This window comes from Lampris incognitus, chromosome 18 (genome assembly GCF_029633865.1).
Source record: "Lampris incognitus isolate fLamInc1 chromosome 18, fLamInc1.hap2, whole genome shotgun sequence".
NCBI classification, from domain to species: domain Eukaryota; kingdom Metazoa; phylum Chordata; class Actinopteri; order Lampriformes; family Lampridae; genus Lampris; species Lampris incognitus.
In genome coordinates this window covers 35,133,948-35,157,677 of record NC_079228.1, presented here as the reverse complement: position 1 = coordinate 35,157,677, position 23,730 = coordinate 35,133,948, and the positions used below count along the sequence as shown (strand labels likewise).

General features: G+C 44.8%; 3 protein-coding genes across 7 annotated transcripts in view; all 3 read left to right on the top strand.

The window, feature by feature from the left end:
- The first annotated feature begins 169 nt into the window (after positions 1-169).
- On the top strand, positions 170-11,518 carry LOC130128793 (NADH dehydrogenase [ubiquinone] flavoprotein 1, mitochondrial-like). Of its 2 annotated transcripts, none has more exons than XM_056298522.1 (11): positions 170-212; positions 1,191-1,300; positions 1,422-1,504; positions 1,932-2,102; positions 3,276-3,459; positions 3,763-3,952; positions 4,157-4,369; positions 4,621-4,787; positions 4,909-4,990; positions 10,811-10,956; positions 11,195-11,518. In XM_056298522.1, exons 2-11 carry the CDS (start codon positions 1,196-1,198, stop codon positions 11,270-11,272), a joined length of 1,419 nt encoding a protein of 472 aa, XP_056154497.1. In that variant the 5' UTR covers positions 170-212; positions 1,191-1,195; the 3' UTR covers positions 11,273-11,518. The 2 variants fall into 2 exon arrangements, with proteins under 2 accessions (XP_056154497.1, XP_056154498.1); XM_056298523.1 differs by lacking the exon at positions 170-212 and adding an exon at positions 237-257.
- Positions 11,519-13,611: 2,093 nt separating this feature from the next.
- LOC130128821 (zinc finger protein 345-like) lies at positions 13,612-17,096 on the top strand. Of its 3 annotated transcripts, none has more exons than XM_056298573.1 (5): positions 13,612-13,716; positions 14,325-14,447; positions 14,629-14,744; positions 15,077-15,220; positions 15,362-17,096. In XM_056298573.1, the coding sequence occupies exons 2-5, from the start codon at positions 14,345-14,347 to the stop codon at positions 16,097-16,099; spliced, it is 1,101 nt and encodes a 366-aa protein (XP_056154548.1). In that variant the 5' UTR covers positions 13,612-13,716; positions 14,325-14,344; the 3' UTR covers positions 16,100-17,096. The 3 variants fall into 3 exon arrangements, with proteins under 3 accessions (XP_056154548.1, XP_056154546.1, XP_056154547.1); XM_056298571.1 differs by having other exon boundaries at positions 15,074-15,220; XM_056298572.1 differs by lacking the exon at positions 13,612-13,716 and having other exon boundaries at positions 13,868-14,447; positions 15,074-15,220.
- A 1,673-nt stretch (positions 17,097-18,769) lies between these two features.
- The window catches only part of LOC130128911 (histone-lysine N-methyltransferase 2B-like), a 61,158-nt gene continuing 56,197 nt past the window's right edge, over positions 18,770-23,730 (top strand). For both annotated transcript variants that reach the window (XM_056298688.1, XM_056298687.1), the window contains exon 1: positions 18,770-19,097. In XM_056298688.1, coding sequence (XP_056154663.1) covers positions 18,789-19,097 — 309 coding nt within the window. In that variant the 5' untranslated portion in view covers positions 18,770-18,788. The remainder of the gene's footprint in view (positions 19,098-23,730) is intronic.

Here is a 23,730-nt window from a genome sequence, read left to right as displayed (position 1 = left end):
CGCGCACAGATTATAAAGTGTTGCCTAAAAAATATAACCATCTCTTTATTAAGGTCCGTCAGCTGTTATGAAATTAATGTGATGAATTAAAAAAAAAAAAATTTCCAAATAGGTCCCGGCAGCGCGGTCGGGCAGCGTGGCGCAGGACTGCTTCCGGGGCGTGCGGTCATCTACTTCCGGTCTTCATTTCGTAAACTCGGGACGCCGCAAAGGTAAAGACGAGGTTGCGCTTGCCCAATCGAACCATTTAACTTTTGCTAATTTCTTTTTTAGCAGTAGTTAAACCAGCTGATCAAATCAAAAAAAAATTGGTAACTTGAAATATGGATATTACGTTTTTAATTTGCGTGCTTTTTACAATGCACTTGCTAGCGAGGTGAGTTAGGTTAGCATTATGTGATCATGGAGGTCATGTTATTGAACCGCTGTGTTTTTGTCTTGATAATGGACCAGAAATGACCCTTTGGATTATTTCTTATATCAGCTTATCGATTATTGAGGAGATCATAGACTGGTGTGCCTATGTTGCATGCTACACTGTGTTAGCCAAACCAGCTGCTAAAACAGCTGATGACGTAACGGTTTTATCAGCAAGTTATACACAGAAGGTCTCTGGCAACCCCTTACCAAGCTCTAAAACCATTTATTGTCTGAATATCTACTAGTTACACCTGATGACATGAGCATACAGGAATGCGTAGAGAATTTGAATGAGAACTTGTATTAGACACGTTTAAAAAAAACAAAACCTTACCACAGCATTAGAGGTGTTATTTTTGTCAGTAGTTTTCAATGTATGAGTTTCTTTCCCCAGGCCAAAAGGTTAACTAACACTAAATAACAAATAACTTATGAATGAATGATTATTTATTACACTTACAGTGTATACTAAATAAACAAAAAATACAATCGTCTATACAATGTATACATGTTAAAAAAAAACTTAGCACTGACACTTTGCCATTGTCACTTTCCTCTATGCAGACTTTACAAATTGTATTTTAGTCACGCACTTGTATATTTGTGTGTATAGGTGTTGTTGTTGTTGGGTTTTTTTTTTTTTTTTACTTCTCATTGCACAATTTCAGAGTTTACCAAAAAAGGCATTTCGCTGTTCATTGTACTTGTTTGTGAAGTATGTGACGAATCAACCTTTCGAATCTTTTGATGTTGGTTATTTTCCTCCGCAGTGAGGATGCTGTCCCTGTCTCGAGCGGTATTGAGCGGGGTGGCACGGGCCCCCATTGCCGCTAATCAAGGCGCCGTGACTGCGTTCACACGATTCAACAGCACTGCCCAGGTATGTAGTCACTACTAGAAGATATTTTTTCTTCTTTATGTAGTACCTAATCTGTATGTATGTTCTTTGTGAGTGATGATTGTTAAATGTACGACTCCTGTTGTGTCTATAATCTCTCAAGGACGTACCTAAGAAGACGACATATGGTCCTCTGGCTGACCAGGACAGGATTTTTACAAACCTTTATGGTCGTCATGACTGGAGGTAAATTAAGACTGATAACCATTCATGTGTCGTATAGTCAAGGGGACATGTTCCATCATTGCTTTGCACGTGGTGATGACGATTCATGATGAAGCTGCACAGGTCAAAGAAATGAGAAAAGTTCCCATATTTGTACACCTTTTGTACCTGACAGAGATTTTTGCTAATAACCTTGTAGGGTTTGTACGAGTGTATGAGTGGTGTGCTCTGAGTGTATGATAAATTAGTCTCTATATTATTCTTGGCATATTATAATCTTGAAACACTTAATTTAGATTACATTTACCTTTACTTCCATCATCTAAACTTATTCCATTCATTCAAAACCATGTACAGTTGTAGCTGAGAAAGTGATATTTTGGAGGTATTGACATGGATATTCAAATACAAAATGCATCTCCCACCCTGTATTGAATGTTGTTTTTAGGCTGAAGGGGGCGTTGAAACGGGGAGACTGGTACAAGACGAAGGAGATCCTGCTGAAAGGAGTCGACTGGATCCTGAATGAAATCAAGGTTTCAGGCCTGCGCGGGAGAGGCGGAGCCGGGTTTCCCACTGGCATGAAGTGGAGCTTCATGAACAAGCCCAGTGATGGCAGGTCAGTGATGATACACTTGCCTCCCTTCGCCCAGCAGCCTTTCACATCCTTTCATGTTATTCAACCAGTATGGAAATAAAACACCAGCTGTCAGCCAAATGCTGGTTAATGTTATCTGTTGGCAGGTGAACTTGTCAATGCAATTACTTCTCTGCACATATGTGTATTACGTAGGTACATTGGGAGTTTGTCTGTATTGCACAAAAAGTACCCTCTCTGTGTAAAAAAAAGTTTCCTTTCCTCTCTTGTGCTGTCAAAATTGGCCAAAAATGACGTTTGATTATTCCTTCTAAAATAAACACATAGGTTCAAACCCATTCGAATATATTGTAGTGACCCGGGGAGGTGGTCGCTCTGACTGTTGGCGGAGCTGCGCTGGGGGAGCGCAGGGTCTTATGGGACTGTTAATGTTTGAGTTGATTGTGTTATATTTTTGCATGTTCGGGTGCTGTGTTCATGTTGGGATGTGTTGTTGTTTGGGGGTTTGACTCGGACTGGATAGAGGACTGTTACTGACTGACTGACCGACTTTAGGACTGTGACTAAGACTGATGTTGCCAGTTGTGATATCGGGATGGGGGGGGGTACTCGTTACGTTGTTATCTGTTCTGGCCATTGTATCAATAAAAGAGCACTCCTGGGGTCGTGCGGTGTATTTTCGAGACGTGCCTTCAGGTTACTTACTAGTGGTGGAATGGCAAGCTAACATAGCTTACCTAGCCTGCATAGGACTTCATCTTGAGGTTCCACAATTTTCCCGTTTTCTGACCAAAATCCGAAGTATTTCCAAACAGGGCTTTTTAGATTGTTCGGAGTGAAAATCACTCTCTCCGCAGTCCAGTTGGATGGTGAACTCTCTGCCGTCTTTACGGTTGTTGTTGAATTATTCACTGGTTTCAGTTTGATCTAAATTTCATTTTCAACCAATGAAAGCGATGTTCTGTGACTCCTGTCCGTCACGCAGCATATTCAGTGCAGTGGCCAAGGCTCTCGCGAGAATTCACGAGGCAGACAGCCGTGGTAGTGCTGCTTTTTTTTTCTCCCACAAACGAATATTAATTTTCACATTTGAATGTGGTTTTTTTTTTTTTTTTTTTACAATTCGGATATATAGTCGATATTGGAATATTCATTGACAGCCATACTTCTCTCTTTGGTGTATTCTTTCCTAAGGCCTAAATATCTGGTGGTGAATGCTGATGAGGGTGAACCTGGTACTTGCAAAGACAGGGAGATCATGCGTAATGACCCCCACAAACTGGTGGAGGGCTGCCTGGTTGCTGGGAAGGCCATGGGTGCCCGCGCTGCATATATCTACATCAGGGGAGAGTTCTACAATGAGTCATCCAACCTTCAGGTGAGACAGATGGGATGAAATTCAAGATTTAAACCTTTATTTCTGAGTGTGTTCCATTTATTAGTGCACATAACAGTGGGTGTGAAAGATTTTTTAAAATAAATGACACGCCGTTAAAAGCAATACACACAATAGGCTGGGGGGGGTTATGTGATAAGATCAGCTGTATATGTGATTTTTGAATCAGGGTTTGAAAATTGAAAATGTTAGTGAAAGTGTTCACACAAGTTCGTTCAACTCAACCATCTGTAAATCCGGGACATTCTGAAATGATATTTTCATCTCTGCTTTCTTGGATCTTAGGTGGCCATCAATGAGGCCTATGCTGCTGGACTGATTGGAAGGAATGCCTGTGGCTCAGGTTATGACTTTGATGTGTTTGTGATGCGTGGTGCTGGAGCCTACATCTGTGGCGAGGAGACAGCTCTCATTGAGTCCTTGGAGGGCAAGCAGGGCAAACCCCGCTTAAAGCCCCCATTTCCTGCTGATGTGGGTGAGTTATAGTGCACAGAAAGGAAGGAGATGCCTATAAATATGCCTATACTGGCACTTGAATAAGTCCGAAAAACGTAAGAAAATATGCAAGATTACATCACAGCTTTTCAGTGCTTGGAAAGACCTGTGTATTGCCATTTCTCAGTCTTAACAGTTGTGATCATATTTCCCCTTCACTATATCAATTTGGCCATCTTTAAAGGTGTCTTTGGTTGCCCAACAACTGTTGCCAATGTGGAAACTGTATCTGTGGCACCTACCATCTGCCGCCGTGGAGGCCCATGGTTCCTGGGCTTTGGCAGAGAGAGAAACTCTGGCACCAAGCTCTTCAACATCTCTGGACATGTCAACCACCCATGCACAGTGGAGGAAGAGATGTCCATCCCCTTGAAAGACCTCATTGAGAGGCATGCAGGTAGATAAAGTACTGGAAGTGGCACTGTACCTATAACATAAATCGAGTCTGGTGTCAATGGGTGCGTTGCACAATGTGATGTTGTAATAACATGAATCACAGCTCCGACTGCATGTGTCAGTCTTGTATAGCCTCTTGACCATTGGTAAACAACAAAAAAAATTGCAGTATATTTGTTGTATATGTAAATGTATCCCAGCTGATGGGCAGGTTGCAGAATTTCATTTTAAGGAATTAAATGCGTATCTCAGGTGGAGTGCGTGGCGGTTGGGATAATCTGCTGGCCGTCATCCCCGGTGGCTCCTCAACACCCCTCATCCCAAAGAATGTGTGTGAGGAGGTGCTAATGGATTTTGACGGCCTCATCCAGGCTCAGACTGGCCTGGGCACAGCTGCACTTATTGTCATGGACAAATCTGTGAGTTTGTCTCCTGTTGTGAGACATGAGTCTTGTTGAATTAATAATGTGAGCCTTTGAGAGAAGAGATTTTGCATCGACAAAGTTCAGTTCACTGAGGACAGATGTCATTTCCTTACAGACAGATATCGTTAGAGCCATTGCCCGCCTGATTGAATTCTACAAACATGAGAGCTGTGGCCAGTGCACACCCTGTAGAGAAGGTAAGGAGTGGTTTACAGTTTGTCCTCCTTCCATTTTATTTAGATACTTGAAGATCATCGTCATCAGTTCCATAACCTATGGAGGCCATAGGAGCACAGCTGATGCCTCAACAAGTCTTCTCCACCGTTTATGGTGATTGAGTTTGGTTGAGTCATCATTGTGTTTCAGTAGGGGGAGTACCTGGTGGTCCCTATCCCCTCTCCAGGTATGGATGGCCGTTGGTTCTCAGAGAAACTCATCCGCCTGTTGACAGGTTTTGTTTTTAGTCCTGCTGGGTGTCCACACACCCTCGTCACAACAACTCAAGGGTTGAAATGGGGGTGCCGGTCTAGTCGTCGATGACCAGACGGTTGCAGTTTAACATCGTACCCAGGACAATCCCACAGATTTACATGCAAACAAATGTACTTTCGATGTTTTCCGTCGCTATCAGATTCTCTATTATGAATATCCAGATCAAGAATGCTTAGAACGCATAGAATCAGAATCATGTTTATTGAGTAGTACAACATACATACAAGGAATTTGACTAGATATGTTGGTGCATGAGGGAAAAATTAACAGTATGGTAAAAGTTAAAAGAATAATAGAATATAATATATCCATCCATCCATTATCCAAGCTGCTTATCCGAATTCGGGTCGCGGGGATGCTGGAGCCTATCCCAGCAGTCATTGGGCGGCAGGCGGGGAGACACCCTGGACAGGCCGCCAGTCCATCAGAGGGCACACACACACACACACACACATTCATTCAGACCTAGGGACAATTTAGTATGGCCGATTCACCTGACCTACATGTCTTTGGATTGTGGGAGGAAACCAAAGCACCCGGAGGAAACCCACACAGACACGGGGAGAACATGCAAACTCCACACAGAGGACAACCCGGGATGACCCCCAAGGTTGGACGACCCCGGGGCTCGAACCCAGGACCTTCTTGCTGTTAGGTGACCAGGCTAACCACTGTGCCGCCCACATCCTACAATGCAACGATAAAACTATACCCATTTCTGCCCTCTATCCTCAAATAATGTAGAAATATAGTGACAGCTCAAATACCAAACATAATAGGTTTTACCCAATTTGGTAAACTGCAACACAAGCCTTGACAGGATGCCAAATTACAGTGTTGTGCATGTGAGAGTGTTTGTATGTATGTAGGTGTATGTCATGTGATGTGGAGAGAGGTTTAAAGCGAGTGGGGGCAGTGTCAGTATCTGTGGGTGTCTTGGGGCTGCGGTGAAGAAGCTGTTCTTGTGGCGTGAGGTTCTGTTTTTTTTATAGACCTTAACCTCTCGACCTTAACCCATGGCCTGGTAGGAAGGGTTGACCATGATCTTTCCTGCTCGCCTCAGTGTGGTTGAGGCGTACAGGTCCTGGAGGTGCTGGCAGGCTGCAGCCAGTCACCCTCTCAGCAGAGCGAATGATACGCTGCCGTCTGCCCTTCTGCTTGGCAGCGGCAGCGGCGTACCAGATAGTGATGGAGGAGGTGAGGGTGGACTCAATGATGGCGGTGTAAAAAGTAGGGCTGAACGGTTTGGGAAAATAATCTAATTGTGATTTTTTTTTTGACATTATGGTAGTGATGCAATTTTTTTTTTTTAAAGTTCATTATCTTCTGTGTTATTCACTGAACACAGCAATAAATCATTCTGTAGTATGACAAACACAACAGTCAGCATATAAACTGCTCTTTCCTGTAGGCCAGGCCTATGTGTTATGATGAAATGAGAGATGAATTGATATGAATAACATGTTTATTTAACTACTGAATTGTAAAAAGAAAAACCTTAAATCACAGTAGACAATTGACTGATTGATTTAACTTCGAGCCTTGTAAACAGGTAATATAATTATCATGACTTATCTTTTTTTATAAAATATGAAAAATAAATACGAGTTTTACTGATCTCCAGTCAGTAACGGTAACAAATCACACAAACTAAATTGCATAAACATAAAAAAGAATAAATCTGTGGCTATACCACTCTAAAATTATTTGGATAACTCAAAAGTCGTTGTAATAAACATGTAATATGTAAACATGTGGATTGCACTTTTTAATAAAATCTAAAAAGAAACACAGTGAATATTAATATAGATATTAAATATCAATCCTACTGATCTCCAGTCAGTTACAGTAACAAACTTACTTGTGGTAAGTTTGTTATTGTACTTAGATACTTGTGGGCCAACTTGCTCCGTCATGGAAAGTTTATCTTGTGCTGCTTCCAGCAGGCCAGGGGAGTCGAGCACCGTGTTTACTGCATCCTCCACAGACCTGTTGGCTCTGTAGGCGAACTGCAGGGGGTCCAGGAGTGGTTGGAGGTGGTCTTTAAGGTGGGACAGTACAAGCTGCTCAAAAGACTTCGTAACCACAGAGCGAGGGTGGCGGGTCTGTAGTCATTGAGTCCCGTGGGCCTTGTTTTTTTTGGGGACGATGATGGTGGAGGTCTTGAAGAAGGCTGGTACATGGCGTGTCTCCAGTGATGTGTTATTGGCACAGTGCTTCAGGGTGGAGGGAGAGACAGAATCTGGTCCAGCTGCTTTGCGGGGGTTCTGTCTCTAGAACAGCCTGTTAATGTCCCTTCTCCAGGATGGAGAGAGTTGTCATTGGCGAAGGGGAGGAGGGTACCTCCAAGGTGGGCAGTTGTGGAGAAGCCCGGGCCCCTGCTGAGGTGGGGGGAGGAGGAGCTGGTGGTCTGGAGCTGGTGAATGGAGTCACGGGGGATGGTGTCAGGACTGACCCATTGTCTTTCAAATTGACAATAGAATTCGTTCAGCTCGTTGGCCAGGCGCAAGTCATTAATGGAGTGGGGGGGCTTTTGGTTTGTAGTTGATGATCTGTTTAAGGCTGAGTTGTTTGTCTTCTGAGAACTGTTGTTGAAGTTTCAGAGTACCGTTGTGTAGCGTCTCTCACTGCCTTGCTAAACCTGTATTTGGACTCTTTAAACCAGACCTTGTCCCAATTCCTAAAAGCTTCCTCCTTTTCTAACCTTTGCTGTCTGAGTTTAGCTGTAAACCAGGGTTTGTCGTCGCTGTAACTAACCCTGGGGCATGATGGCACACAGCTGTCCTCACAGAAGCTGATGTAAGACTTCACAGCCTCAGTGTACTCATCCAGACTGTTGGTGGCAGTCCTGAAACATCCCAGTCAGTACAGTCCAAGCACGTGCAAAGATCCTCCATAGCTTCACTGGTCCACTTCTTAGATGTCCTCACAACAGGTTTAGAGAGTTTTAATTTCTATGCATGAACCAGTTGGACCATGACATGGTCAAAATGTCCCAGTGCCGCAAAGAGGACCGCGTGATGGGCACTATTGATTGTAGTGTAACAGTGGTCTAAAGTGTGTTCTCCACCCTGGTCGGGCATTTAATCAGCTGACGGTATTTAGGTAGCCCATGGCTGAGGTTCCCTTTGTTAAAGTCGCCGAGGACAATAATCAGAGTCAGAGTCAAGTTTATTGGCCATGTAGGTCTGCACATACATGGAATTTGACTCCGGTTTTATGGCTGTCACATTGTACTTAACATAGAATAACAACATAACAATCTTCATACACACACACACATATACATACATACATATATACATACATCTACATACATATATATATACATACATATACATATGTGTGTGTGTGTGTGGGTGGCATGGTGGCGCGGTCACCTTACAGTAAGACGGTCCTTGGTTCGAGCCCCTGAGGTAGTCCAACCTTGGGGGTCGTCCCGGGTCGTCCTGTGTGGAGTTTGCATGCTCTCCCCATGTCTGCTCGGGTTTCCTCCGGGGGCTCCAGTTTCCTCCCACAGTCCAAAGACATGTAGGTCAGGTGAATTGGCAGTACTAAATTGTCTCTAGGTATAAATGTGTGTGTGTGTGTGTGTGTGTGTGTATGTCAGCCCTGTGTGACAGTCTGGCGGCCTGTCCAGGGTGTCTCCCCACCTGTCGCCCAATAACTGCTGGGATAGGCTCCAGCATCCCTGTGACCCTGAGAGCAGGATAAGCGGTTTGGAACATGGATGGATGGATATATATATATATATATATACACACACACACACACACACACACACACACACACACACACACAAGGGTTGACTTATACAGGTGAAATAAGAGGTGATTAAGTGCAGTGGTGCAGAGAATATATCAGAGATGCTGAAATAGATGTTAGCAGGTTACTTACATACATGCCTGAGGTAGATGGACATGACAGTGTTCCAGTATAGGTACCATTTACAGTACAGTATATACAACATGGCTGGATTTCTTTGACAGTGTTAAGCATTCATTTGAATGACAGCCTGCGGAAAGAAACTGTTTTTATATCTGGTTGTTTTGGTGTACAGTGCTCAGTAGTGCCTACCAGAGGGGAGGAGTTGGAACAGGACGAAAGGAAAGAGCGCGGGTTTGTCCGCACAACACACAGTATCTCTTGTTGGCGAGCCTGCGCTGTGCCTCCTGCACGTTGGCCTGCGGTGGAATGTAAACACCGGCCAGAATGACTGAAGCGAACTCACGGCGGGAGTAGGAGGGTTTAGAGTTTCCAGAACAGGAGAACAGTGCTGCAGAATCACACAAATACCGCCACCTTTCGTTTTGCTGGAGAGCTCGGCGTCGAGAGCCGCTCTGAACAGCTGGAGGCCTGCCAGCTGCAGTGCCGAGTCCGGCATTGATCCACACAGCCAAGTTTCTGTGAAGCACAAAACGCATGATGAAAAGTCTGTATTCTTACCCACCAGTAGATGACGTTCACCTAGGTTGTTGCACAGTGATCGCACTTTAGAGAGAAATATTCCTGGCAAAGGAGAACATAGTCAGCATCTGCGGAGACACAGGGGCACGCCGGCTCATTTCCCTCTGCGACATTTCACTGTGTGGACAAAGGTGAGCACACCTTTGACCAAAACGTCTTGTAATTCCACAGATGGGATGAGAAAGTTGGGAAATAAGTCCACGGTAGTCGTTTCCCTGTTTCCCTATGTGTAGAAGAAACCCATTGTAGTGTGTAGTTTGGCAGACTTATTGTGGCTTCAAGGCAAACCTGGCAGACTATGCTTGTAGACCTCTACCAGTGTATAGGATATCAGGCCAGTACCAGACTTGGATAGAGTATCAGCACCAGAGATTTTACCCGCGACTAAAATCCAATACCAAAAGTCATGAGTAACATGTCAGAAATAAAAGCAACATGGCTTGATTTACTGCATTTTTGGCACATGGAAGCCTTTATTTCTTTAATGGTGAATAAACAACTGATTCTAACTCAATTATTTTCAGTGGTCTGAAATCTGCACTGTTCAGCTAAAATAATGATTTGGATTGGTACCTGGAATTGGCCAATACTTAATGATTCGTATTTTGAATCAGTATCAGCAGTGAAAAATGGTATCGTGCACCCCTAAGTACAACATCAATTGCTGAAACCAAGGTTCAACCATGTTATTTTATTCGGGGTTGGATAGGGTGCTGACACAACAGCGCTGGTGACTATGATTCATTTTAAATTGATCTCTGAGACTTAAATTGGTTAAATGTCAACACAGTTACCAGCGTCATGATAAATGTGAATAAATTAAACCAAAAATGATGATCTCAAGGATTTTTAGCAGTAATCATAATAATTCATAACATTATGGTTAAAGTAAAGCAAAATTCCCTTCTAGTAGATTGGATACACACAAACACAGGGTCTGACCTCATTTATTTGCCCCCCTTTTTTTTTTTTACATTTTGATACCCTCATTCAGATAAGAGGAGACCATAGGAATCCTTAAAATTCTTTGCTCTCCCCTGGCTATTGTATTTCTGTAGGTGTGGACTGGATGAACAAAATGATGTGGCGTTTTGTGAGTGGCGATGCTCGGCCAGCAGAGATCGACATGATTTGGGAGATCAGCAAGCAGATCGAGGGACACACTATCTGTGCCCTGGGTGATGGCGCCGCCTGGCCAGTGCAGGTTAGCAAACACTCAGTAACAAACTGTATGGATGCTGAGTTGGTCCAAGCAGACAAACTAGCAGGCTGAACATGGGCTGGTTGCATTCAACCTTATTCTGTTTTTCCCCTCTGTGAGCTTGAACTTGTTTAACATCATTTTTACCATTTTTAAAAATTCAAGTTGGGTCATATTTAGAGCTTTAGTAAGTTATCTTCACTTAGGTAATAAGTTATTCCACTCTGTGCTCTCTTCTCAGGGGCTGATCAGACACTTCAGGCCTGTGATGGAGAGCCGAATCTCTGAGTTCCAGCAGAAGCAGCAGGCCAGGGCTTAAACTGTTCCTTTGCACACACAACCCCCAGCCTCATTGTTTCAGTTCATCTCCTCAGCTCTTCCCTTCCGTTCACTAATTGTTATTTATAACAAGGAATGTGCTGTTTATGAACTCATCAGATTTTGCCTTCCTCTGTCTGCCTTATTTTAAGTCGCCAATAAAGTTCTATTCATCTTAAATTGAGTTGAGATGTCAGCTGTTGTGTATATGATGATGTTGTATTATTACACATAAAATTGAAAAAAAACCCCACTTGGTTTGTCATTTTGATTTTGTGGTGTTTGCCACTTGTGGGGGAGAATGAGCGTACACATGTCTGTAGATTATTTCCTTCGCTTCTGCTGTTTGTAACTCGTCATCCCATAGTTTCAAATACGTTATCTTGAGGCCACTAAGAGCCAGGCTGCTGCAGTGTAAGTGATGCCACCGTACACACTGGTGGTAGGTTACTGACGGTCTTCACATATTCTGATGAAATGAAAAGTACACCGTGACAAGGTTAGGTTATATAAAACTAGAAGAACCCCGCTACAATGTAGCGGTTTGGTTATCCACCCGTCTAAATCTCCCTCCTCTTTATCCTGCCAGCTAACCGCCTTCCCCCCTGCCCCTAAACCCCCCCCCACTCCAACTCCCTGCCCCCAAACGCTCAGAATCACCTGAAATGCCGAGAAAAGTGGTTTTTAGTCATTTTTAGAAAATGCATATTTTGCATAATTACTATAATTATATTTTAATTTTCTGCTATTTTTCTGGTCCTCTCTGGAACAATACCTACCACCTCCAAAAGAAATTAGGATCATAAGTGCATTTTTGCAAAAATGCATATATTTTGCATAATGCCAAAACATTTCTAAGTCCCAGAAAATTTTTATATAGGTGAAAAAAAATCAAAGATACTCAGAATCACCTGAAATGCCGAGAAAAGTGGTTTTTAGTCATTTTTAGAAAATGCATATTTTGCATAATTATTATTATATTTTAATTTTCTGCTATTTTTCTGGTCCTCTCTGGAACAATACCCACCACCTCCAAAAGAAATTAGGATCATAAGTGCGTTTTTGCAAAAATGCATATATTTTGCATAATGCCAAAACATTTCTAAGTCCCAGAAAAATTTTTATATAGCTGAAAAAATCAAAGATGCTCAGAATCACCTGAAATGCAGAGAAAAGTGGTTTTTAGCCATTTTTAGAAAATGCATATTTTGCATATTTATGCATAATTGTGCATCATTTTAATTTTCTGGGATTTTTCCCTCACTCTCTGAGACAATACCTACCACCTCCGAAAAGAATTAGGATCATAAGTGCTTTAGTTTTCGGTCCCGCTATCTACACTAACACCCCACACACACACACAAACACACACACACACACACACACACACACACACACACACACACACACACACACACACACACACAATTGGAAAATCTGGGAGGAGATTGAAGCAAACCTCTCTCGGATCAGCCAGAGAACCGTTTAGACAGTTTGCTGATTCCTGTAATGCCAAGGTTTTAACCTCTCCAAGGAATACGTTTTCCATCATCTTTTTCTTAACCGTCTTTAGAATGGGGGCTATCAGGACGGTTATGCAATCAAATCATACCAAAGCAATGCGTTAACTCTGTTGTTGTTCTATTTATTTCTTCTGGGGGGGGGGGGTCTTTTTGCGTGAGCGACGTCTGCAGGCGCTGCAAGCCGCCGTGAACCGGAAGTGGGATTTCTCGTGCGCGCAGGCACGTCCGGCCGGCAAAGTTGATTCTCGATTCCGCACCGCGACCGGAAACTGGCTGCGCTTTCGGTGCGCGAAGACGCAAACGCGTGTTAATCTTTTAAAATTATAAAAGACAAAAAAAAAACGCGTGTTAATATTTTAAAATTAGAAAAGACACAAAAAAACGCGTGTTAATATTTTAAAATTATAAAAGACAAAAAAAAACGCGTGTTAATCTTTTAAAATTATAAAAGACAAAAAAAAACGCGTGTTAATATTTTAAAATTATAAAAGACAAAAAAACGCGTGTTAATCTTTTAAAATTAGAAAAGACAAAATAAAAAAACGCGTGTTAATCTTTTAAAATTATAACAGACAAAAAAAACGCGTGTTAATCTTTTAAAATTATAAAAGACAAAAAAACCGCGTGTTAATCGTTTAAAATTATAAAAGACAAAAAAAAAGAAAACGCGTGTTAATCTTTTAAAATTATAAAAGACAAAAAAAAAGAGAAGAGAAAAGTCAAAACAACGTTGCCGACGCATGCGCGTTCCCGCAACGCCATGGATACACATTACGTTGCGGATACAGAACTCTCCGCCACCGCGTTTCCTGCCCGCCCCCCCCTCCCCTTCGCGGTGACCGTGCGGGGAGCGTTCCCGTGTCACGTGACGTGGGTCGACCGGGTCGTTACGGCTTCGCCTCGTCGGGACGCCTCGAGCGGGGTAAGCGATCGCCGCGTTTTCGAATTGTTTACAACGACGACAACAAACAAAAATGGAGTCGCATTTTGCGGCCGTTTTCGCCCGCGGATCGAAACGGGGAGGGGAGGGGGGGAGGATCGGCTAACGTGCGCGAACGTGCGAATATGTCGCAGCGCGTTTTCTGACGTCGTCCCCGTGGGCCGAAGCGCGCGGCGCTAGGTTGTGATTTTTTTTTCTTTTTTTACTCCTCGTGGAACGTCAGCTCGCGCCACCTCCGTTGCGTCCGTGCAGAAAAAACCCAAAACTCCCCCCCGTCTTCCTGGGGGGGGGCATGTTACACTCCCTCGGCGTTTCGTTTTAATGTAAACGGGATTCGGATGAATCGATTCGTGGATCGATAATTCCTCGTCGTTATCGACAGGATTTCCTCGTGTGTGTGCGCGGGCTCGGAGTGACGTCAGCCGCTGCAGCCGTTCCCCTCTGACCCGCAGTCCGGCTCGGCTCTCGTCTGCACAGCGTAGCTATAATGCGTGTGCAGGTAACCTTGTCTGTGCGTGGTCACGTGTAAAGGCTTCAGTGTTTCAACTTTTTGTTGTTGTTGTTTTGTGTGTGTGTGTGTGTGTCTGCAGTCGTTTGTTAACTCAGCGGGATGGAATTTCTGAAGATCGAGCAAGTCGTCGTTGGGGGTGAAAGGATGGCGACCTCAAACGACATCAAGTCCGAACCTTTGAGTCCCGCTCCTCTGCAGCCCTGTGAGCACACGCCTACTGATCATACAGCAGATATGCATTATATACCTAGCGGTCCGGGCTCACCTCGTGTTCATCCGGGACCCTTGCATATTCATGCTGCAACGATGGAAGCAGACTGAATTTGATTTTTTTTTTTTGGGTCGACCACCCCATGACTCTGTGTCCTCTCCCTGCTTTGCAGTTCAGCACGACAGTCTGCAGTGTTTCCAGTGCTTCATCACCTTCTGCAACTCCAAGGCCAAGGAAAGGCATGTGCGGAAATGTCACAGGGAGGAATACAAGCAGCAGCTGCAGCAGGTGTAGTAAACGCAGGGCGTTAAAAGCGCACACGAGAAAACAAAGATAAGGACGTATGCTGCAGATGTTAAAAGTTGTCCTCGTCGTGCGGCTCAGTGTTGAAACGGGAAGTTCTGAATCACGTTATTTTGTCTTTCCGCGTTGAAGCAGTTTGGTCGATGAGACGGAAATGCTGCAAAGCACCAAAAATAATGTTTAAACGATTAAAAGGCTGTTTCTTCCAAAAAGTGTTTCGTTCGATGTTTACAAGTTGTTGTTTTTTTTTCCCCCCTTGTGCAACAGCTATTTTTTTTCCTCACTCCCCCTGCTTTTCTATTTTTGCCATTTAGCAGAGTGATACAGTGTTCACCTGCTATGTGTGCGACCGGAGCTTCTTATCCTCTGAGGAGCTGACCCAACACCAGGCCTCCCATAGTACAGAGGACAAGCCCTTCCGATGCGCCAACTGTCAGGGAAGCTTTCGCACCTTCTCTGAGGTGAGAAAAAAGAAGGCCAGAAGGTCACCAGTCCAGATTGTGTATTCTTAGAGATTGATTTCCTCAAAAGATTCGAAACCATGCCAACAAAACCTCTCTTGTCTCTTTCTTATGCTTGTTCGTTGGATGTATTTCAAACAGCTGATGACACATCGGCGACAGGAGTGCACAGAGCGGCAGTATGTCTGCAAAGACTGTGGCATGGTGTTCCGCAGTCCGACCCGACTTCGCACTCACCGCATCACCCTGCACCCCCAGCCGGTGGAAGAGGCCGACGACGACTCCAAGACTTACCGCTGCGGCAAGTGCAATCTGGGTTTCCAGATGGAAGCGGAGCTCTTGCAGCACCAGGAGCTCTTCGCTGACACCCAGAATTGTGACATTAGACCCCCTGCCAAAAAACGTGGCCGTCCACCGAAGAAGGTAGCTGAGAAAGAGACAACCAACGATAAGAGGAGCAAGGAAGCTGATGAGGGGGGAGCAAAGATAGAGGAAGGAAACAAGGAATCTCTGACAAAGGGGACCAAACAACGTGGGCAGCCTCCCAAGGAGCAGCAGCAGCAGCCACAAACAGATCTCAAGATCCCCTGCCCTGAAAATGATTGCGACCTAATATTTTCTTCTGTTACAGCCCTCCGGGCCCATAAGAGAGATAAACATGGGCCTCCCCCACCTCCGCGCAAGGCTCATCCATGCACAGAGTGTGAGGAGAGCTATGCCCGGCCTGAGCAGCTCAAGGCCCACATGGCCCGGGCTCATGGTTACAACAGGCACACCTGCCCCACCTGTGGGAAGAGCTTTGGCCGCGAGGGCAACCTGAAGGCTCACCAGAAGACCCATGCCGAGGGAGAAGAGGCTACAGACAAGGAGAAAAGATAATATGGAGAGAGAAGGACTGCAACTTGATAATGGACTATCCGGTCAAAGTTGTACTGATTACTGTAAATTGCCCATCTTGGGAGAGAGATCCCTCCTCTGTTGCTCTCCCCGAGGCTTCTTCCTATTTTTTCTCCCTTTTAAAGGTTTTTTTTTTAAAAAAAATTTTTTTTCTTTTTCTTTTAGGGACTTGTTCCTTATCCGATGCGAGGGTCTAAGGACAGGATGTCGTGTTGCTGTAAAGCCCCTTGAGGCAAATTTGTAATTTGTGATATTGGGCTATACAAGTAAAATTGACTTGACTTGACTTACTGTATTGTACTCAACATTCTGGGGATTTTTTTTTTTTTATGCGGATAATTGGGCTTGAGTTTTCAAATATGCAACGTGCCCGACTGAATATTGAGTTTGATCCTTGGAAGTTTTTTTTTAATTGCCTTTAGAAAGGTAACATACACTTGAAAGTAAACATCTGTACTCATGTATGTATACAATTATAAGTTCAATTAAGAGCTTATTTTCATGGGGTCCTATTTCTTTTCTATATTATCTATCATATGCTTTCAACAAATGTGTTTTTATATTCAAAGTAGAAGGAAAAATGAGCTTATTTTCCCTCGAGTGTTGGGACGTTTTTTATTTAACTGTGCTATTATCACAAGCTTGGAACACTGTGGATGAAATTAGAAATATTTCCATTATGATTTAGGTCTTTAGCATCCATCATGTGTGATCCAAAACAGGGCCAGATTGGATATGATTGTGTGCTGTATGACTTCATTGACATAATATCGGGATCTCTTTCTTTCTCCAAAAGAAAGCAAAAAATTAATTAAAGTAAACTTGTCATCATTTGAGTGTAATTTTGGAGTTAATTCGTGAAGATTCGTGCCTGACTTTGAACAGTAAATCTGAAGACACTGCAACACAGAAGTATAGGCTTTAAAAGCCTACTTATAAAATCATGGGCAGCAGCATATGAAAATAAAGGTGGGATTACGTCAAGGATCGGCTCTGAGCACTTTCTTATTTGCAATGGTGATGGACAGGTTGACGGACAAGATCAGGCAGGAGTGAGTCTCCATGGACGATGATGTTCGCGGATGACATTGTGATCTCTAGCGAGAGTAGGGTGCAGGTTGAGGAGAGCCTGGGGAGGTGGAGGTATGCACTGGAGCGAAGAGGAATGAAAGTCAGTAGGAGCAAGATGGAATACCTATGTGTGAATGACAGGGAGGACAGTAGAATGGTGAGGATGCAAGGAGTGGAGGTGACGAATGCGTATGAGTTTGAATACTTGGGCTCAACTGTCCAAAGTAACAGGGCGTGCAGGCAGGGTGGGGTGGGTGGAGAAGAGTGTCAGGAGTGATTTGTGACAGAAGGGTACCAGCAAAAGTTAAAGGGAAGGTTTACAAGATGGTAGTGAGACCAGCTATGTTGTATGGTTTGGAGACAGTGGCACTGATGAAAAGACAGGAGGTGGAGCTGGAGGTGGCAGAGTTGACGGTGCTAAGATTTTCATTGGGAGTGATGAAGAAGGACAGGATTAGGAACAAGTATATTAGAGGAACAGCTCAGGTTGGACGGTTTGGAGACAAAGCAAGAGAGGCAAGATTGAGATGGTTTGGACGTGTGTGGAGGAGAGATGCTGGGTATACTGGGAGAAGGATGCTGAATATGGAGCTGCCAGGGAAGAGGAAGAGAGGAAGGCCAAAGAGGAGGTTTATGGATGTGGTGAGGGAGGACATGCAGGTGGCTGGTGTGACAGAGTAAGATGCAGAGGACATGAAGAGATGGCAACGGATGATCCGCTGTGGCGCCCCCTAATGGGGGCAGCCAGAAGTAGTAGATGTGAAAATAATGGTGGGCGCTCATTTAAAAAGGAAAGACGCGGAAGAACATATAGCTTGCATTTTCTCCCTGACTTAAAAACTTGGCTGTCCGTCCATCCATCCATTATCCAAACCGCCTATCCTGCACAGGGTCGCAGGGATGGCTGCTGGAGCCTACCCCCAGCAGCCATCGGGCGGCAGGCGGGGGGGGGGGGAGACGACTATCATGAAAATAAAATGGGGATTTGCATGTAAAGTAGTGTAACGTGCATGGATAGGACGACACGCTGACCGCTGGATCGCGAATCTGACCCTTTAGTCTAGCGGTTAGCGACGCCTCCTGCGGTGCGGGCGATACGGGTTCGCGTCCCGGCCACGGCAGTTTCTGTGGTTGCGCTGTCCCCCGGTGTAAAGACGGCTCTTGCGCCCTCATCAAAAACGCTTGATCAGTTTGTCCAGTGGGGTGTTTTTTTTAATGCACATCTACCCGTGAAAACATGTCATATTAACATCACTGGTAATTCAATGCACCAAAGTTGCATTATTCAACACTATTGGAGCCGAGGGGACGGGGGCAAAAACATCGGGGGGGGGGTGCAAGCTCATCAGCGCCTGCTAGGATTAAAATCTAGTTTGGGATGAAAACGCGTTTAAGATGATTTATTAAACCTGGTTTTAAAAAAAACAACAAAAAAAACAAAACTGAGGGCCCGGTCGCCGAAAAAGAAAAAAAAGACTCGTACTCCCATCATGCAACGCTTCTTCCTCCCCGTCTCGCGCCTTTCCATCTTGACTCGCAGCCCTGCGTACGGCTAGGCACCGCCAGTGCAGCGTCGTCGTTGTTGTTGTAGTAGCGAATAATGGCGGCTTCGGGAGGCGGACTGTCGGCTCCCCCTCACGTCGCGGTGGCCAACAGCTCGGCTCAGAACCAGGCCCGGGCCCGTTTCCCCGGCCGGCCGTGGTCGGTTCGTAGCCGGGTGCGACTGGAGAAACAGCGTCAGCGCCGAACTCTGGGCTCCGACAGCGAGGAGATGGTCGCCGGAGGGCCGAGGCCTGTAAACATCGGGCTGGCGTTGAGCGACGACCCGTCCCTGCTGCTCTTGCTCGGCGTGACCGAGAAACACCAGCGCCGGAGAGACGTGGGCTTCGCCTCGAGTTCGAGCGAAGAGGTAAACCAGGCTAGCTTCGCCCCTTTTCGGCCCCCGCACACTTACCAGCATTTAGACCCCGCCTTGTGCGAAAGGGTGATATTTGAAGTCGTTGTTGTTGGGGCTTTTATTAAAAAAAAACGTTTTGTGTGCACGTTATGTTAAAGCTGTGGTTCGCGTTAATCTCCAATCCGCTGTGCGCGGAGGAAGCAGTGTGCGGCACCGTAACCAAGCTAGCTAGCTGTTAGCACGGCTCGCTAGCAGACAGACGGGCTTGACGAAGAGTTGGACTCCCAACTGCCGGGGTCCCTTCCTCGGCGCCGCTCGTTCAGACGGCTCTCGCTGAGGGGCTGCGCCTCTAAACGGCAACGGTCCAGCCGCGAAGTAAGTTGTCGCTGCCCGGCAGAGGTGGTGGTGGGGGGGAGGAAACAAACCCGGTCCAGAAAGTAAAAAAAACCCTAACCGTGTCTTCACTCCACCCACGTTCTAAACCGTCAGATTGCGCCGACTACTTTCCCGAATCAGCTGCTTTAATACGTGGACGGAGTAAAGACCCGGTTAGGGTTTGTACTTTCTGGACCGGGTGCCCCGGCAGTTTGTTTGCCTGCTGTTAGGCGGAAAATATGGCGGTAGTTACTATCGTGGATACACTGCGCTGTGTGGCCCCCCAACACGCGATGATTGTCAACGAGGCGTTGTTATTTGGCGAGGCGTCCGTTGCGGGATCGTCTTATTCTATCTTTAGTCAAAACGCCACATAAGACAACGTTTCACCCACGTTGCACCTGCCAGCCGACTGCTCTGCTCTTGTGTTTTGAACGTCAGCCTAAAGCTTCATCTTCAGGACGGGGATAGAAACCTCCACCCATTCTCACCTGCACCATTCTCAGGTGGAGTATCGGTATGGGCCGGTTCTTCCGTGGTTTAATTATCCATGTCGGCGTCTTTGGTTGTCTTCATCTGCATAAACCCTTCATGAATTAATTGGGTTTAAGGTAGGGAGTTCATGAGGAATTGTTGATTTGTGGCACAGGCTATTTCCCGAATGCATACAGTGCATGTTGCAAGGAACAGCCCCCCCCCATTTTGTTGAACATGCTGTAAAAGGACATTTATCGTGCTTTTATTGTCTTAACGTCATCATGACTGAAGTTCCATCAGCAACGTCATGTTTGTTTAATAGCCTTCTCTACAGTTGGGATTTGTTGCAAAGTATTACTCAGTTGTCACCTGTTATTAAACCGCCATGGTCCTTAAATGTTGAAAACGCATGAACATTTTTCAAAAAATGTGTCAGACAAAACCATTTGGTGTCAACACATAACCACGCACGCGTTATGCCGCTGAGCCACTTTTTCACGTCAGTTATTGTGCAGAAGCGATCCATAGCAAGGCTGTATATATGGTGTAGCTGACCATCATAATGGCCTTGCACCATCCGTTTTATTCCTTGGCCACCGACTTAAATTGTTGAATGCAGTTGCAAAGTTGGGGCTTGAAAGGGGATTTTAAATGCCTTTCACGCTGCAGTAACTCATCAGATTCTAGTTATAGCAGAAATCATTATGCCGTATGCACATGAGAATCCTAACCACCCACTGAAATATTCCACATTTGTCCCATTATTTTCACAACTGAATTATATCTTAAAGGGAACAAGAACATTCAATCTCATTTGCTTTTAATTGACTGCCCTCTTAACCTCCTTCCAGATGATTATGATGATAATCATGACAACTCAAATCAGATGACATCAAATGATTTGATTCGGTCATAAACCTCCACCACAGGGGTTGTGGTGCCTTACATTAAAGTGAGACGGCTGATGCCATTGTTTGAAGGGGTTTATAACCGTCACAATGCTTATGCTCTGCTTGTGGGTACCAGTGTACTATGCATCAACTACAGCTTGACATTCACCTGCTGTGGTGTGCTGTGGCATGGCTATGAGGGGGACTTGAATCACTACTAATATAGGGCGCTGTCTCCAGGTGTGAGGAGGGATGTAAAAAAAGATGGCGTTACAAGTCTTGTTGAATTGCTATATATCTCTCATATATTAGGTTTTGATTTTCATGATGTGAGAGACTTTTCTTCCTTTGGTGCAATATCACTTGTGAACAAATGGACAAAATACTGTTATGCATTCAACTATAAAAAAGGAAAAATACAGACAAGAGATGGAAAATAATTAGTTATTATCAGTAGTTTCCCAGTGAATGTAAATAGAATCATAACTTGATTTTGTGCAACTCCATCACTATATTACTGATGCAACAGTATAGCAACAGAGGAGAGCTGCAACACCATGTTCGTTCCTCAGAGCAACCACCTTAACAGGCCAGATTATTCTGTGATGAGGTCAGACAGAATTTGACAGGGTTGACCTGAATGCTTCTAAACTTTGAAGCCTTTGATCGTTGCCATGGTAATCGATGGCAAAATCAATATTTAATTTTTTTTCAGGAGATGGTAAATGGCGGTTGACAATACGCCGTGGGAAAAACAAGAAACTGTGTGATGGAGCTGGCAAAAAACAGTTGTTGGTGCTTTTCTTAAGCCTCAAATGACAAAGGCCTGCACCCTCTTTTTGTTCGTAATCTTAAGGCAGTAGATTTAATTTAAAGGTCCACACTGACAAAAAGCCAACATATGAGCAATTTAGTCTTTATAGTCTAAAGCTGAAAGAAGAAGAGGAGTCTAAGGCTGTAATTTACTTAATTTGATATTGCACAGTTGGTCGTCGGTTTCTCTCCCCGGTCATAGCGAAGCTTTGAATACCTACAGATACTTGGTGCTGAATATTCAAAGCACAAAAAAAGCTATTTGGGACAGCCCTAGAATTTGATAGGATTTGATATACGTAAATGGGGTTCAATCACAAGCCAGTGGGTGATTGATTAAGCTATAACTGCTAGCCCATGCAGACTGGCAGTTCCGATAACACCGAGGGCGGTCTGGCGGCGGCCTCACCTGGTGTTGACTGGTGTTTTTGGTGTCGTTGTGTGGGGTGCGGGCAGGTGTGTCGAGGGTGTCTGGCTGGGAGAGCTGGCGCAGGATCGGCTGGGAGGGCTGGGTGTGTTCGTCCGGTTGCCACAGGGACCACGGACCCTGCCTGGAGCTGCGCCCGAGGAGGAAACATGGAGGGCGGTCTGACAGACGCGAAATTGGGGCAGGCTAGGCTAACTGCTAGCCCATGCAGACCGGCAGTTCCGACAGTCATCCTGGCTGGCGTTTGTTCCCTTGGACCGAATTAAAAAAAAAAAATTTTTTTTGGATATATGTGTTAGTTTGAAAATGTGAGTTCATGTAGTTCTTAAATGTGTTTTTGTCTGTATGTTGCACTGCTGTGGCCTGAGGGAAACGGCATTTCGTTTCACTTCATGTGCGCAAGTACATGAGGCGAAATGACAAAATGTTCCTGATTGTTTGGCATCAGCAAGGGACACCTAATAGCCTTTCTCTGTTGTGTCCTAAAATGTAAAAGGCTTTTTTTTTTACTCTAATTTTGATGCTGGGGACAAGTCACAGAAAGCTTGCAGAAGTCTGTGTGATCTTGAAATTAAATCTTAAATAATGCAGATTTACCTATGTCTGTATGGGTTTCCTCCGGGTGCTCCGGTTTCCTCCCACAGTTCAAAGACATGTAGGTCAGGTGAATCGACTGTACTAAATTGTGTGTGTGTGTGTGTGTGTGTGTGTGTGTGTGTGTTTGTTTGTTTGTTGGCCCTGTGATGGCCTGGCGGTCTGTCCAGGGTGTCTCCCTGCCTGCCACCCAGTGACTGCTGGGATAGGCTTCAGCATCCCCGTGACCCTGAGAGCAGGATAAGTGGTTTGGATAATGGTCGGATGGATAATGCAAATTTAGTTGTTCTTGGACGTGTAAATGAGAACAGCAAGTGGATGATTGTTATGCAGTGGGGTTCATCCCTCCTCGCCCATAGAAACATGAAGTTCCGCTTAGGGATGCATCGACGCCACTTTTTTTCAGACCAAGTACTTACATTTAGGTGCTTGCCAATACCGAGTACTTAACGATATGTTTTGTTTTCATCAGATGTTCCTCACTTTCATACTTTAACAAATTAAATATAGCTTTCTGCGTGCTCAATAGTCCAGGCGAGAAACTGACCTGCAGTCAGTCGAGACTGAAGAGGTCACGTTGACGAGTCATGAAACATTTCTCTGAATAAGCGTTGTGACCAGATGAACCGGTTCAACTTTCTGTGACAAATTTATTACACAACACCACGCCACTGCTGACTTTTTAACATTTAACTTGGTGTTTTCCTGAACAAACGTGGCACTGCCACACATTTCAATGTCACCCGTAACACATTCAGTGGATTTCAGTACAACTGTAGTAGAACTACTATGTCGTCGTCAGTGCCAAGCATGGATGTAGCGCGTCACATAGGCAGGGCGGAGCAAGTTTGTTTACCTGCTACACCAACCGAGTCTGTGTTGTGTGTAGTTATGCCAGCTGTTTTTTTTTCCCCCCGAGGAGATTCCTGCGTGCATGTTGAGTTTTGCCAGGCGATAATGCAGTTGGTTATGCAGTGTTTTGAAGCGTAGGCTATATTAGCCGGTACTGAATTAACTAGATCATTTTAACTGCAGGATCATGGACACACATTGATTTGTTTTAATGTAC

Excerpts from the sequence above, each read along its gene's own strand:
- LOC130128821 (XM_056298571.1), top strand. The coding sequence starts at position 14,345 with ATGGAATTTCTGAAGATCGAGCAAGTCGTCGTTGGGGGTGAAAGGATG. Across the intron at positions 14,448-14,628 it reads TCCCGCTCCTCTGCAGCCCT|TTCAGCACGACAGTCTGCAG; the intron begins GTGAGCACACGC and ends CCTGCTTTGCAG. Across the intron at positions 14,745-15,073 it reads ACAAGCAGCAGCTGCAGCAG|CAGAGTGATACAGTGTTCAC; the intron begins GTGTAGTAAACG and ends TTTGCCATTTAG.
- LOC130128793 (XM_056298522.1), top strand. The coding sequence starts at position 1,196 with ATGCTGTCCCTGTCTCGAGCGGTATTGAGCGGGGTGGCACGGGCCCCC. Across the intron at positions 3,953-4,156 it reads CCCATTTCCTGCTGATGTGG|GTGTCTTTGGTTGCCCAACA; the intron begins GTGAGTTATAGT and ends CCATCTTTAAAG. Across the intron at positions 10,957-11,194 it reads GCGCCGCCTGGCCAGTGCAG|GGGCTGATCAGACACTTCAG; the intron begins GTTAGCAAACAC and ends CTCTCTTCTCAG.